This window comes from Petaurus breviceps, unplaced genomic scaffold, assembly GCF_028583685.1.
Source record: "Petaurus breviceps papuanus isolate PSGF00001 unplaced genomic scaffold, PetGlider_PUasm1.0 216, whole genome shotgun sequence".
NCBI lineage: Eukaryota > Metazoa > Chordata > Mammalia > Diprotodontia > Petauridae > Petaurus > Petaurus breviceps.
Window position 1 is genome coordinate 9,289,824 of NW_027185867.1, and position 14,591 is coordinate 9,304,414.

Genomic DNA, 14,591 nt, shown 5'->3' on the forward strand with positions numbered 1-14,591 from the left:
GCTGATATTCGGGGAGTTAGAAGGGTGGGTGTCATAGCAGTCAATGAGTGTCAGAGCATCCCCCCATGGAGAAACTAGGAGATGTAGCAGTTAGGTCATGGACATTAGGAACAAGAAGACCCAGATGGTGGGGCAAATATTGAGACATTAAGGAACAATATTAGGTATCAGTGATAGGGACCTGACAGTCACTATGCAGGTCAACTTAATCAATACCAAACCTTAAAACTTGTGCCTCTATAGTCTTAATGCTTTCTGAGACATACTTCCTTGAGGGCTCTCTTCTTTGTGAAAAGACAGAGAAAGCCATTTGAGGAGTAGGAGTGGTTTGGAGAAAAAGAGACCTTAGTTTGAAACTTTCCCTTGCATTCTGAGAACTATCTCTGGAAAAATCGAGGCCATTTCTCCAATTATTTTTTATTAGATATGGCTATTGAAAGCTTGAATTACTTCCTTGGAGAACTGCCAGTTCATATACTTTAAGAATGGTTCTTGTTCTTATATGTCTCATTCAGATCCTTACATCTTGTAATCGGACTTTTTATTAGAGAAATTTGCCAAAAAGATTTTTTTCTCAGTTAACCTTTTTCCCTTCTAATTTTAAATGCATTCATTTTATTTGTATAAAAACTTTTCTGTTTATGTAATCAAGATTGTCCATTTTATCTTCTGTGATTCTCTCTATGCTTTGTTTGGTCATGAATTCTTCCTCAATCCACAGTTGCTAAAGGTATTACTTCCCTGCCTCTCTAATTTATTTAGAATGTGACCTTTTATATATAACTTGGTGAAAAGGCAAAGAAGAATACATGTGGAGAGACGAAACATATGAGCAAGGGTCAGGGTGATGGGCAGCACCCCCACTGCCCATGACTCTTCCCCTAAGGCCTTGTGTTTTCTCCTGGGGATAGACTCTGGTTGTCACTGGCCAGGCTCCTGGTGGCAAGGCAGGAATGGTAACCCTGGGCAGGGCGATCTCAGCCGCAGTACACCATGTTCCAGGTCAATACAGCACTATTGGGAAAGAGAATGGGGAGGCAGTTGAACCACCATGTGGAAAAGCTACGGGGAGCAAGTCTTCCTCCTCATCCATAGACTTCCTCCCATAAAACAATTTCACCCAAACTCTCCATCTACCTTTCCCCTACCCCCTTACCTTCTCTCTTCAGCTGAGATGATAACCACAGTCCCCACCCACTTCTTTCCAACCTCTGTTTTAAAAGTATTATCTCTCTCCATTGTCACACTCTGAGTTTCCATCTTGGAAGGGAGTCGGATCCCACCTTCCTATCTTACTTGGGAGAAAGTAGGCCAGGAAATATTTACCGTATCTGAGGAAGTGAACCTTAGCCTTGAAACTAGAAATTCAGAGTCCTAATTCAGGGCTCCTCTTACCAGCACCTCCCAAATCCCAATTTCTTCTCCCAAGGCATAAACTCATGCACCAGGTTCCATAGGACAAGCCACCCTCTCATATCTTACCTTGAGAGATATCAGTGTCTGCAGGCCCAGGCAAAATTCAGGACTCTCATCATCTGTAGGAATGGAAAGGGCATAGAAAAAGTTGGCAGGCACCCCAAGGGTAGCACTGCTTAACTCATCACCTAGATCTAGAAATGATGTGAAAGAATGGGGACAATGAGAATACCTGTGCAGAGTGCTCTGCCTGTTGCTAGTAGGGGATGGGGAGCATAATTCTTTGGGGGGGGGGGAGTGCACAAAAAGAGAATGACAGAGGAGGTGAGTAGGTGGAGAAGCTGATAAAGTTAAGACTTACCAACCACCTGAGCTGAGCATGCCACTGTCTCTTGCCCTAACTGTAGCTCCAGCTGTTCCACATGGGTCAGAGGACCAGGAGCCTTTTTCCCACCTGGGGCTTTTAGGGTCCCCTCCCCTAGCCTGTGGCAGAGAAGCAATAGTTATAGCTAACCCAATTATCAGTTAGCCATCCCTCCCTCCAATCATTTGGTCTGCTGTCCATTTCCTGGAGTCCTACAGTATCTGAAACTATGGCATGTCTACTATCTACCCACTCATACCTTCAGGGAATGACATTCTTACCCAAGACGACTGAGGCATCTGGCAGAGATTTGGTTGTGCTGGGTACCTGTATCCACTGCCACTCTTAATACCTGGTCCCGGCACTGGGAGAGAGGAATCCAAATAGACTGAATGAGTTGGGGTCAACTCTAAGAACTTCACTTGCCTCCATTCCTCTCCTTCTCTTCTAACCTCTGCCAAATGAGTACATTTGCTTTTGAAGAAGGTAGAGGAATTTAATTGACTCCTCAGTTAAAGAGGAAAAAAAAAAGATTAAAATGGGAAAGCCAGAACTGATTCACATAAAAAGGTAGGATGAGGAGACAGGAAATGAAGCTAAATGCTATGCCATCACAAATTTAGGAACTACTGAACCAAAAGATGGGAAAATGGATATTTATGGAAGTAAAGGAGAAAGGTCTCCATTTGGGAAAAGGAATGAACTACTGGGAAAGAAACTTCATGTTAGGAAGTTCTGAAGTCAGGAAGGGACACATCACTTAGAGAGTGAGTTCAGTCTCTTGCATACATCGGCATCACACATATACACAGTATACTTTCCTCATTTGCCAGAGATACTTCCTGATTTACTCACCATCGGCCATTTATTTCCCTCTGCTGTCACCACCTCTCCCCCTTTGACATTTACTCAATCCAAATTTATCACCCAATATAGATCTTGGTGGCTGTTACCTCTCAGTCCTCAGATTATTCTCTGTTCTTTCTCCAGTAGTTCAGTACCTGGTTCACTCTCTTCTTTTCCACCCCAATTCCTGTTCACCATGTCTTATTGATGTTCCATCAAACACCCAGATTTCCGTTCCCATAGCATACTCCTCTACTTCACCCAGCTATACACAGGATGGTCACACCCTCAATCTTGCCATCACCTGCTACAGTACCAACTGGGCCCTCGGTGTAGGAAGGCAATCCTTTGACTCCTCCCTAATGGATTCTCTATTCTACTCTCCAGAGAAGCTGTTCCACACCTCTCCTTAAGCCTCCCATACCACCCTTTCCTCTACTCTCACAATCTTGCCTTACTTTTACATTATTGAAAAAAAATGGCTGTGTTGAGAACTCCCTTTTATCTCCTTTACATCTCACAACCCTTTACTTCAGCCTCTGATAAAGAGGTGACTGTTCTTACCAAAGCTGTCCTCACTACAAGGCAACTAAGTGATTCCAGGTTTAGATTGCTGGACCTGGAATCAAGAAGACTGGCACCTGAATTTGAACTCAGTTCATGGTAACTGTGAGCCTACACAAATCATTTAACCTCTTCCAATTTTCTCATCTGTAAAATGCCAATAATAATGGCATCTACCTCTCAAGTGTTGTTATATGGATAAAAATGAGATACCATTTGTAAAAAGTGTTTTGCAAACCTTAAATCACTTTATAAATATTAATAGTTATTACAAGTCCTCATTTCATCAGTCATCTTCACCAGATCATCCCAGAAATCATCCCTCCTTTCCCTAATATTCAGTCTCTCCCCATCTATTGGATTCTTCTCTGTTACCTACAGATCATCCCCCCTTTCTCAGGTAAATTAGAAAAAGCTATCTACACTCTTATTTCCCCTCCTGTCACTTGTCAAACTTCAGAAAACTAGTTTCTAAACTCCATGCTCAGTTGGAAACTTCATTCCCCAGGGTTACTATGATCTCATGATTGCCATATCTGATGGCCATTTCTCAATGCTCACCCTCCTTGACCTCTGAAGCACTTGATACTATTGACCATCCTTTCCTCTTGAATACTATCTTTTTGGGGGGTTTTAGTGACATTACTCTGATCTGATTCTCCTACTCTGCTGAGCATTCTTTATCAGTCTTCCTTTCAGCTTCATCACACATATCTTGTCTTTTAACTAGGGCTGTGTTACGCCAAGGTTCTGTCCTTTGTTCCTCTTTTGCTACACTCTTTCATAGTGATCCCATCAGTTCATATGGTTTTATCAATGTTTTAGGTTTTTTTAATTACATATAAAAACAATTTTTAATATTCATTTTAAAAAATTGTTTTTAGTTCCAAATTTTCTCCTTTCATCCTTCCTTGAGAAGGCAAGCAATTTGATATGGATTATATGTGGGCAATCATGCAAAACATATTTCCATATTAGCCATGTTGTCAAAGAAAACAGACAAAAAAATTTTTTTTAAATTAAAGAAGTATGCTTTGATCTGAGTTTCAAAGACTCTAGTAGATAGCATTTTTCATCATAAGTCCTTTGGAATTGTCTCGGATCATTATATGGCTGAGAGTAGCCAAGTCATATTGCCATTATTGTGTACGGTGTTATCCTGGTTCTTCTTACTTCACTTTGCATCAGTTCATATAAGTCCAGGTTATTCTGAAACCATCCTGCTTGTCATTTCTTATAGCACAATCCTATTCCATGACAATCATTATCAATATTATTTATGTTGATTGTGCCCATATCTATATACTAGCTGTGGTCTTTCTCCTAAACTCCAGTTCCAACTGCTATTGGACATTTTAAATCTGATGCTTTATAGATATCTCAAATATGTCCAAAACAGAACTTGTCTTTTCTCCCAAAACGTCAGGTTTTCCAAATTTCCCAATTTTTGTTGAGAGCACAACCGTCCTTCCAGTCCTCCAAGTTTGTAACCTTCATATCAGCTTTCAAACTCCTCATTCTCACCCCACATAACTCATCATATACCAAATCTCATCCTTTCTACCTCCACAACTTCTTTCATATCCATCTATTTCTCTTCAACTCAAGCAGCTATCACTCTCACTCAGGAACCTATCCTCTCTCGCTTGCACTATTTCAATAGCTTAACTGGTCTGCCTCACAGCCCTCTTCAGTCGAATCCATCCTCCACAAAGTGGTCACAGCAATTTTTCCTAAAGAACAAATCTAACCATGTTCTCTACTCCATAAACTCCATTAGGTCCCTATTACTTATATGCTTTCTTTTTTTTTGGAGGGGCAATTGACTTGCCCAAGGTCACAAGGCTAGTTTTTTTGTGTGTGTTAAGTGTCTGAGGCTGGATTTGAATTCAGGTCCTCCGGACTTCAGGGCCGGTGCTCTATTCACTGCGTCACCTAGTCACCCCCCCCCCACCCCATTACTTATAGAATCATATGTAAGTTCCTCTGTTTAACATTGAAAACCCTTCAATACCTAATCCCAGTCTCTCACAAACACCATAGACATACTGGCCTTCCTATTCTTCCTCACATAATATTCTGTTTCCTGTTTTTAGTCACAGTCTACCTTTCAGTAACTGTTCCCAGTGCCTGGAATGCACTCACTCCCTCCTTATCTTCACCTCTTTGAATCCCAAGCCTCCTTCCACACTCAGTTCAAGGACCACTTTATCATGAAGCCTTTTCAGATTCAGATTAAGGCTAGCGCCTTTCCATCAAAATTACCTTGCAACTTTTTGTTGTTGTTGTTGAACTACATATTGCATCAAACTGCTCCACTGTAAACAGTTGTACCCAGTACTGGCATACTGCTGAAGTTCTTAGTTTAAAAGGAACAAACTAAAATGGCAGGCAGTTTAGCTTTAGGCTAGTTCTTCTCATAATAAAATTTACTCTAGTGTCTGATTTGCAAGGATCATCAGTAATATGTCATGCCACATTATGAATAGATGGTAAACATACAACTTTAATTTCTACCCTTCTGCTTTTATTCCCTTATAGTAGACAAATACTTTAGTCAAAGAGAAGCAACTTCTCCATATCCAGGATCTTCTGAACCATGTAAAGGGTATTTGTCTGGGGGTGTCTTATTCCTCCCAGGCTAGGAAGGTGCTAAATATTACTGTTTGGCAGAAGCAGGGGCATTTTCTACTAGACACCTCTTCAGGATTTAAGTGTAGACAGGAATGGATCAAAAAAATAAGGGGAAATCCAAGTGTATCATTACAAACAAGGACAGACAGGACTGGATGAATGGACACGCAGAGCTGTATCTAACAGCTGCCAACAGAAAGTGTTCAAACACTAGTGATTTTGTCAGAAGAAATGAATCCACTGCTCCATACTGTCCTTAATGCCACCCTTCCACTTTAGAGGAATTACCATATGACTTGTGCTGCCATTTTGTAGAGACATTTAAAGGCAGCCTTCAGGAAGACTGCATACAGTGTAAGTGATCACATTGGCAAGATGTCTGAACATCTTATAACCATCCTCCTCTTGCTTGGCACCTGCACTGAAGAACATTTTGAAGAGCAGATTCAGTATGGGTTCCTCTTCATAATACTGCTCAGCTTCTCTGGCTTCTAGTCAGATCCAGGAGAGTCTTACTCAAGGCCAGATCATTCATTAGCACAGGGTTCTTAACCTGTCTCATGTCATGTTTTGCTCCATTCCCCATACCTCCAACCTTTGGCAGTCTGGTACAGCCTCAGAATAATGTTTTTATATGCATAAAATAAAATACATATAATTACAAAGGAAAGTGATTATTTTGAAATTCAGTTATCAAAATATTAAGAAAAAACAAAATGTCATGGACCACCCATCTATCCTTGAGAATATTCCCAAGGGAAATTCCCTTGGGAATCTGTGGACTCCAGATTAAGAACCCTGCTAGTTAGTCAATGCTGATTTTTTTTTTAATTCCTGGAAGATATTTGGGGATTATGAGTCTTAGAAGAGTGTCCAATTGAATTTCATGCGCAAGCTTGCTAATTGATAACTAGTTTGTTCAGCCTTTTCCTGACCCAGTTCACTAAGAGTTTGATCCTTATCAAGGGAGCCAGATCCTTCTGAGTGGGATGGCTTTGAAATTAATCTAGTTTGGATGCTAGCTCCTCCTCTTCAATTTCTACCTTTTTTCCTCAGATTATAAGAGACCATTGTTATCATTTATCCTGCCCTAGCACCTGCAACCAAAAAGAGCCCCTGGCTAGCAGCAGGCTGCCAGCTTTAGCCCCTGCCAAAACACCATCCCACAAGGGCATCCTACTGAGCCGGGTGGCCTCCTGCCATCACCTTCTGGTTGCCAAAGGTGTGCAAGTGCTTTTGCCTTGTATCTGCTTTAAACATATCTGTTTTCATACATATAATTTTATAAATTGTAAGCTCCTAGAGGACAGGGACTACTTCACTTCTGTCTTTGTATCCCTAGAGCTTACCACAGTACCCAACACATGATTAATAAATACTTATATAAACTTTGAATCATTTTTCAGTAATAAGAGCCAATATTTACATAATGCTTTGGTGCTATATATCTCATGTCTCATTTGATCCTCATAGTAACCTTTATCATCCCCAATTAATAGAAGTTAAGTGACTTGTCTAGGATTACACAGCTAATAATGAGGTGGGATTCAAACTCAGGTCTTTCTGATTCAAAGTCCAGCATTCTGTCCATTCACCATGCCACCTAGAGAGGTAAAAGGTTTGTGATATATAACTGCCAAAAAAATCTTGCTAATATATAGTCTGATTCCTTTGGTCAAAAACTTCTAGGGATTCCCCAGTGCTCACATGACAAAATACAATTCTTTACTCTGGCATTCAAATATATCACAACCTTGTTCCAAAAGACTGATTTCACAATATTTCCCTTTATATACTGCATATTCCATCCATATATATATTCATAGTTACATGCGCCATTCCTTAATTTCATCCGCTATGTCTGCAGTGGATTCTTGTTAAAATCCTTCCCTTCCTTCTCAGGTGCCACCTCCTCTATGAAGCCTTTTGCTATCCCTTCAGTTAGAAATGAAACCTTCTTCTCTGAATTTTTCATTCCTCTCTTTATTTCATCCTTAATTATATAATTTGTACATGTTTTAACTCCATTATTAGATTGTAAGTTCCTTGAGGGCAAGAACTATTTCCCTTGGTGACCTCATCAGCTCATAAGGGTTTAATTACTGTAATGTTAATGACTTCCAGATCTCGAAGTCATTAGCATTACAATAATTAATCTGGTCCTAGTCTCTCTCCTGAGCTCCAGTTCCATATCACCATTTTTCATTTTTGAATGCCCAGAATCAATAATTTATTAAGCTCCAACTGTCCACACACCTATCAGATTGACAAAGTGGACAAACAAGGAAAATAACAAACGAAGCAGAGGCTTTGGTTAAACTGGTTCTTAATGTACTGTTGGTAGGACCTGGTAGAACTGGTCCAGCCATTCTCTAAAGCAATTTGGAACTTTGTCCAAAATATCACTAAAGATGTTCATACCCTTTCACCCAACAATGCCACTACTAGGTCTATGCCCCTAAGAGTTAAAAAAAAAAACTAAAAAGGATACATATGTATAAACATAGCAGTCCTTTGAGTTGTAGCAAAGAACTAAGGAAGTGTTTGTCAAATGGGAAAGAAATAGCTGAACACATTATAGTATGTGAATGTAAAGGAATATTATTATGCTGTAAGGAATTATGAAAAGGACTGTTTCAGAGAAACTTGGGAGGACTTGTATAAACTAAACCAGAGTGAAGTGAGTAGAACCAACAGAACAATTTATTTAGCAATAACATTGCAAAGACAAACAACTTTGAAAGACTTAAGAATTCTTGGGGTGGCGAGGTGGTACAGTGAATAGAGCACCGGCCCTAGAGTCAGGAGGACCTGAGTGCAAATCTGACCTCAGACACTTAACACTTACTAGCCATGTGAGCTTGGGCAAGTCACTTAACCCCAATTGCCCTGCCTTCCCCCTCCAAAAAAGCAAGACTTAAGAATTCTGTTCAGTGTAATGATCAACCACTATTCCAGAGGACTGATGATGAAGAGTGCTTCCTCTCCTCCTGATAGAGAAGTGATAGACTCAAAGAGCAGAACAAAGTTCATTTTTATGTGGCCATTGTAAGCATTTGTTTTGTTTGAGGATACATATTTAGTTATAGAGATTTTGTTTTTCTTTTCTTTTTTCAACAGAGAGGGGAGGTGGAAGGAAGTTATTGAAAAAGATGTTAAAGGACAGATATAATTATATGTATATGTGTGTATATATATATATACAATACACATACATAAGTAATTGTATAGAGTCTATATAGATATATAACCTTGCCTTCCAAAATGAATCCACACACAATCTTGTATTCATCTGGGTACGCAATTCACAAATGAAAACCATAGAGACTATTCACAATATGCATATATGTATATTATATGTTTATGTATCCCACACACATGTGTATATATGTGTGCAATATGTGTATGTATAAATTCATGTATACCTGCATGCACATACTCTCTATGGGCAAATTAGGGAAATTAGGGGAAAAGGGAAACAGCAGGAGGGGTAGAGGCAGAGAAGACAGAAAAGCTATCTTCTAAGTCTAGGCTAAGAGAAAAATCTGAGGAGAGCTTCTTACCCTCCTGGAGGCACAGAGGGAAAGAAGGTAGAGACACTCACAAACAGTGGATCCTTTCTGAGGATCAAGTTCTAGTTTCTGTGATGATGGTCAGGGGCTCCCCTCACCTTGCAGTGAACAAGAAGAGCCGGACTTTCCTTTCTGCTGGTATTCCTACTACTCTCTGCTCCATGAACTTGGCCCCAAACCAAGGAGGACTCCCCGAGAAACTGGTCCAGGTTCCCCTCCATCAGGCGACGCTGGATCACATTATGTGGCTGCTGGCTCCACCATGAGGCAATTGGACAAGAAGAGTTAAATGCAGGTATCTGGGCCTCCGCTTCCCCAACCCTACCCCATTCCCAAGGCTAGATGTGAAAAGGGGACAAGAAGGAAAGAATAAGGAATGGAGAGTCACAGACAGGGATGGAATGGAGTTTCCTGGGATACACAAAAAAACCTGGTAATTGAGGTCAGTGAATCACAGGACCAAAATGTATTCCCTCTCTACCCTGTCAAAACCAAATAGAATGGGACTGGGAGAGAATGCAGTGAAAAAATGGAGAAAAAATAATCATCAATCATTTCAATGGCCAAACTGGCTAATTAAGCAAGGAAGTTTTTATTCCAGGGATTATCTCTGTCAGAGGTTTTTGTGCTCAGCTTAGAGTTTCTGCAAGAAGGAGGTTCCTCTGAACAGGTTTTTAACTTGGAAGACTCTCCTTCCCACCTCATCTTCCCTCCTTTTGGGCTATTAGGGAATATAGGAAGACAGAAGATATGAATAGCTCCCTCTCCTCACTCTTCCTCCCCTTCACCTGCTCTCCTTGCCTAGCTCCTGGGACTGTTTATTTCCCAAGGTTTAATGAGGCCCCTGAGGCCTGCTCACCAACAGCTGGACTGCCAGGAACACTAGCTCTGGGAAAAGGGCAAAGAGCTTTTTGGAGCTGGCAGCAGCGTGGTTCCTTTCTATCTCCCAGGCTTTCCCCTCCCACCTTTCCCACGGAGGCCTGGGGCCCTTTCTTTTTCCCCTCCCAAAATAGAGCCCCAGTACTCAAAGTTCTGAAACAGCAAGACATGCTGGGAGTGAGGGGCTACAGGCCGCAGGGCTTCATCAGGTGGCTTCGCCAGTCCCCTTCTGTAGTACTGCTGTCTGCAGGCTGTTAGCAAGATGACTGAATTCAGTTATTTAAAGGAATCTACCTATCCCAGTTGCCTGTCTACAAGGGGAGAAGGTCCCTCACCAGAAACCCCCTCACTTTATGAAATCTCAAATCCAAACCAAAAAAAAAAAAAAACCAAACAAATCAAACCCTATCCCAGTCTAAGAGAACGGGATAGCAGCTGATGGGATAAACAAGCATCCTGCCTCACTCTCTGGGGGCAAACTAGTAGATATGAGTAGCTTTATCCTTTCCTTCTGGCTCCAACCTAAATCCCCCAACTACTCCAGCGATTTGTCTGGATGTGGCTGGTTTGAAATCTGAATTCTCTACCTTTTTCCCTTGGTGACCAAAAGAGATTTGGAGGGGAGAGGGTAAAGACTAGGAGTTGAGTGGTACATAGAGGGTGTTTGTGAGTTGGCAACAGTTTTGGGCTAGGGTTCTTGGCTTACATCCTAGCAACAGGGAGCCAGGGCCTTTTGCTGGCAAAGGCAGGGATAGAGAATGAAGGGCCGTGAGAAACCCCTACTCCCTTAGACTTCTTAAGGAGGAAGCTGCCTCCATAACTCACCAGAATACCTTTTAGGCAGGGATTCTTAACTTGGAGTCTTTGAATATAGGTTATTGTTGTTGTTATTGTTTAACATTTTACTAAATGTATTTCGATACAATTGCCTTCCTTTGTAATCCTATGTATTTTATTTATGCATTCAAAAACAATATTCTGAGAAGGGGTCAATAGATCACAATTGCCAAAGGGGTCCCTGACGCAAAGAATGGTTAGAGTAATTGTTCTGACAGTTTTTCTAGGTATTTGGTGACATCCCCAGGGCAACCGAGTTGGGGTATAGATAGGGACAGAGGGAGCACTAGGGTGCTGGACCTCCATGTATATGGTTCCATCATCCTCATCCTCTCCTACATCTTTTGGTGTGACTTCTACTTCAAACCTTTATACTTTCTTGACATAGGCCCTCCTAGGTCTGAGGCCAGCCCAACTTCGTTCCTTATCATCCTGTCCACATAGATTTCCCAGAGCTTCCCAAAGCTGACTTCTTCCTGGTTTACAAGGGGAGCAGGAAGAGCAGAGAAACCCCTTACCGTCCCCCTTTCAGCTGCCCTACCCGTTAAAATCAGCAGTTTCCCAAGATGCCCATTCTGGGCCGTGACTGTAAAGCAGAGAATAATACCTCTGAGCCTGGGGAGGAATGATGAGGACTAAGTAAGAAAAGCAAGGAGGCCAGTAACCTGAGCAAACTACAGCCCAAACAGATATCCAGGAATGGGGAGCATAGAAAAGGTCGCTTACTAGCCAGATGGGTCTTTAGATACTTCAGGAGAGAGGAGAAATTACCTCCCTAAACTGGTCAGTACCGGCCTTCTCCTTTGCATTCCTTCTTTCCCACTCCTGATCCCAAACTTTCAGGCATCCCAAGGGGCATTCCACCTTAGAAGGGATTTTTTTTTCCTCTCTCAAACCTCTGCACCTGCCCTAGGACTTGCCTGAACCCTTCTTTCCTAGCTTGAAATTTATTAGGCTGAAAGGCGAGATGCTGAACAACGAATCAGTCCTCACCCCGCTCCCTCCCCAATACAGGGGACATCCCCAATGGACTCCTGATAAATGGGCAAAGTGAATCCCCCAAAGTTGGTGGGATTGCCCCATCCGTACTTTAAGTGAGGGTTGAATCTCCGAGCCCCCATTCCTTAAGAGATGGACTTAGGCATCTTCCTGGGACCGAGAAGCAAAGGACCCAATGGGGCAAGGGAAAGCTAGGGGCTTGGAATGTCTCACCAGATCCTTGGAGGTGCCAAGCCTCTTGAGGCTGTCCAATGGGAGGAGGTCCGCAGAGTCTTTGTGTACGAACTGGGTAGCCTGTTTGAGGCGCCGCTCCTGACTCAGGTGGGCTCTGTCCCGCAGCTCAGTTTCCTGTACCCTCCTGCCCATGTTGCCATCACTCCTTTCAGCCTTCTGTCTAGTAGCGCTCATGGCTCTGGGAGACAGTGGCTAAGGTGGGGGGGGCGGAGGAGACGCGCAGAGATTTCTACCGAGCTCCCCAGCGACCCTCCTGCTCTAGGATTCTTCTCCCACCTCTTCACGCACGATCTGTCTCTCCCCCACTCTCCTCCCCTACTGCAGGCTGCTCTCCGTTTCCCTCTCCCTGCCTGCAATGCTTCTTTCTCTGACTCAGAGGAGTCCGCTGATACCAGGAAAAGAGGAAATAAATAAGCAAATAAATAAATAAATAAATAAATGGTGTGCAGGAGCAGCCGCGGTAGACAGCGGTGGCTTCCAGTGATTGCAGTAGAGTGAAGCTCCAGCTGGAAAAACCCAGTGGCAGAGGGAGGGAGGGCTGGTGGGCCCTGCAGCCCGCAGCAGTCCAGTCGGCTTCTCTAGTTCCTGGGCACTGGCCAGAGGGGCTCGCTTTGGTATACCGGTGGGAGCGTGGGAGGCGGCGCTGAAGGGCCATCGGTCCCTGGGAAAACCTGTTGGGATGTTCTTGGCAGGTTTTTGGCAAGTCTGCTTCCCCTGTCTGCCTGTCTGCTAGGATGTATATGCTGTGGGATGTGTGCCAGTGTATGTCCCTAATTCTGCCCTTTGCTATGACAAGGTGAGGGTGACTGATTTTCTTCCCAGCGGATGGACAGATGCTGCCTCTCTGTGGGCCTACTGCAGCTTGGTGACTGTAGGAACCTAGGAGTTGGACAACAAGAACATCTGTCCTAGATTCAGAAAATCACTGGGAACTAGAAAAGGGGGTGGTTGTGAAGACACTTCCTCCTATCTTCCTTCTCTCCACTCACCCCATCTCCCCCTCCCCAGCCCATACCACCACCAAGCACAAGGGAATATGTCTGAAGAACAGAGATTTCTCCTCCATACTTTCCCTCTTTCATCTAAGCAGATGCCAATTCAATTCACCAAGTCCCTTTTAGGCATTTACTACCTGCAAGGCTCTGTGCTAGGCCCTAGGGAGCTAAAGCTGGAGTGAGGGGGCAAGAAATGAGGTACTGTGCTAAGTATTTTACAATAATTTTACAATCTCATTCGAACTTTACAATAACTCTGTGAGGTAAGTATTTTTTTTATCCCCATTTTACAATGCAGAAAACTGAGACAGAAAGAGGTTAAGTGACTTGCCCTGGGTTGCATAGCTAGTAAGTGTTTGAGGGCAGATTTGAACTCAGACATAGGAACTAGAAGGCCAAGGGGGGTGGGGAGAGCATTTGCCATCGTGGACAACCTGTGCTAAGACAGAGAAGATAAAATGTTGTAAAAAGTTGACTAATAGGAGGGTCATGTGAAATCATCAAGGAAAGAAAGATGGGGCAAGATTGTTAATGGCTTTGAATGGCAAATAGAAGAGTTTGTATTTTGTCCCAGAGACACTGGAGACCCACCAAATCTTCTAGAACGGGGAGAGGAGTGGCACAGTTAGGGTTAGGAATATTAATTTGACAACTCTATGGAGGTGCTGGAGAGGAGAAAGACCTGCCGAAAGGAGACCATGTAGGAGAGTACTGCAATGACCCAAAAAAGGGGTGACGAGGGCTCCAATTAGGTAGATTATATGTTGGTGAAGGTAAGAGGATAAATGGAGGAGAGATTATGGAGAGAGAAACTACAGGATTTGGGGAGGGAAAATGAAGAGCTGAAAATGGCTTCAAACCTGAGTGACCAAAAGGATGTTGGTACCTTTGACAGAAAAGGGGAAGCTAGAGATAAAATGAGCTCTGTTTTAGAAGAGTTGAATTTTCAATATCTCCAGAATTTTTTCAGATGAACTTCAAAATATCTCCCACTTTCATGTGTGAGGTTGATTTTCTTTAACCCAACAGTGAAATTTTGTGTTTATCCACGGGTGTGGTGGAGACGATTATTAAGCTTTCATTGTGAGTATTTACATCTTAGAAATGGGCAAATCTTACAAATCAGGACTTGATTTATTGTTTCCTTGATTTTCTAGACTTAGGAAAGTGATGGAAAAAATGTTAATAATACAGATTATACTTAAAAGTGTTTCCCCTACTAACAATTATATCATCATGATCACTTGGAGA

General features: G+C 42.6%; 1 protein-coding gene across 1 annotated transcript; it reads right to left on the reverse strand.

Moving 5' to 3' along the window:
* Window positions 1-788: 788 nt before the first annotated feature.
* NRIP2 (nuclear receptor interacting protein 2) lies at window positions 789-12,911 on the reverse strand. The gene is made up of 6 exons (XM_069094385.1): window positions 12,325-12,911; window positions 9,495-9,647; window positions 2,062-2,144; window positions 1,778-1,899; window positions 1,483-1,535; window positions 789-1,014 (listed from the first exon to the last, which is right to left on the reverse strand). The coding sequence occupies exons 1-6, from the start codon at window positions 12,517-12,519 to the stop codon at window positions 922-924; spliced, it is 699 nt and encodes a 232-aa protein (XP_068950486.1). The 5' UTR covers window positions 12,520-12,911; the 3' UTR covers window positions 789-921.
* Between the last annotated feature and the right edge of the window lie 1,680 nt (window positions 12,912-14,591).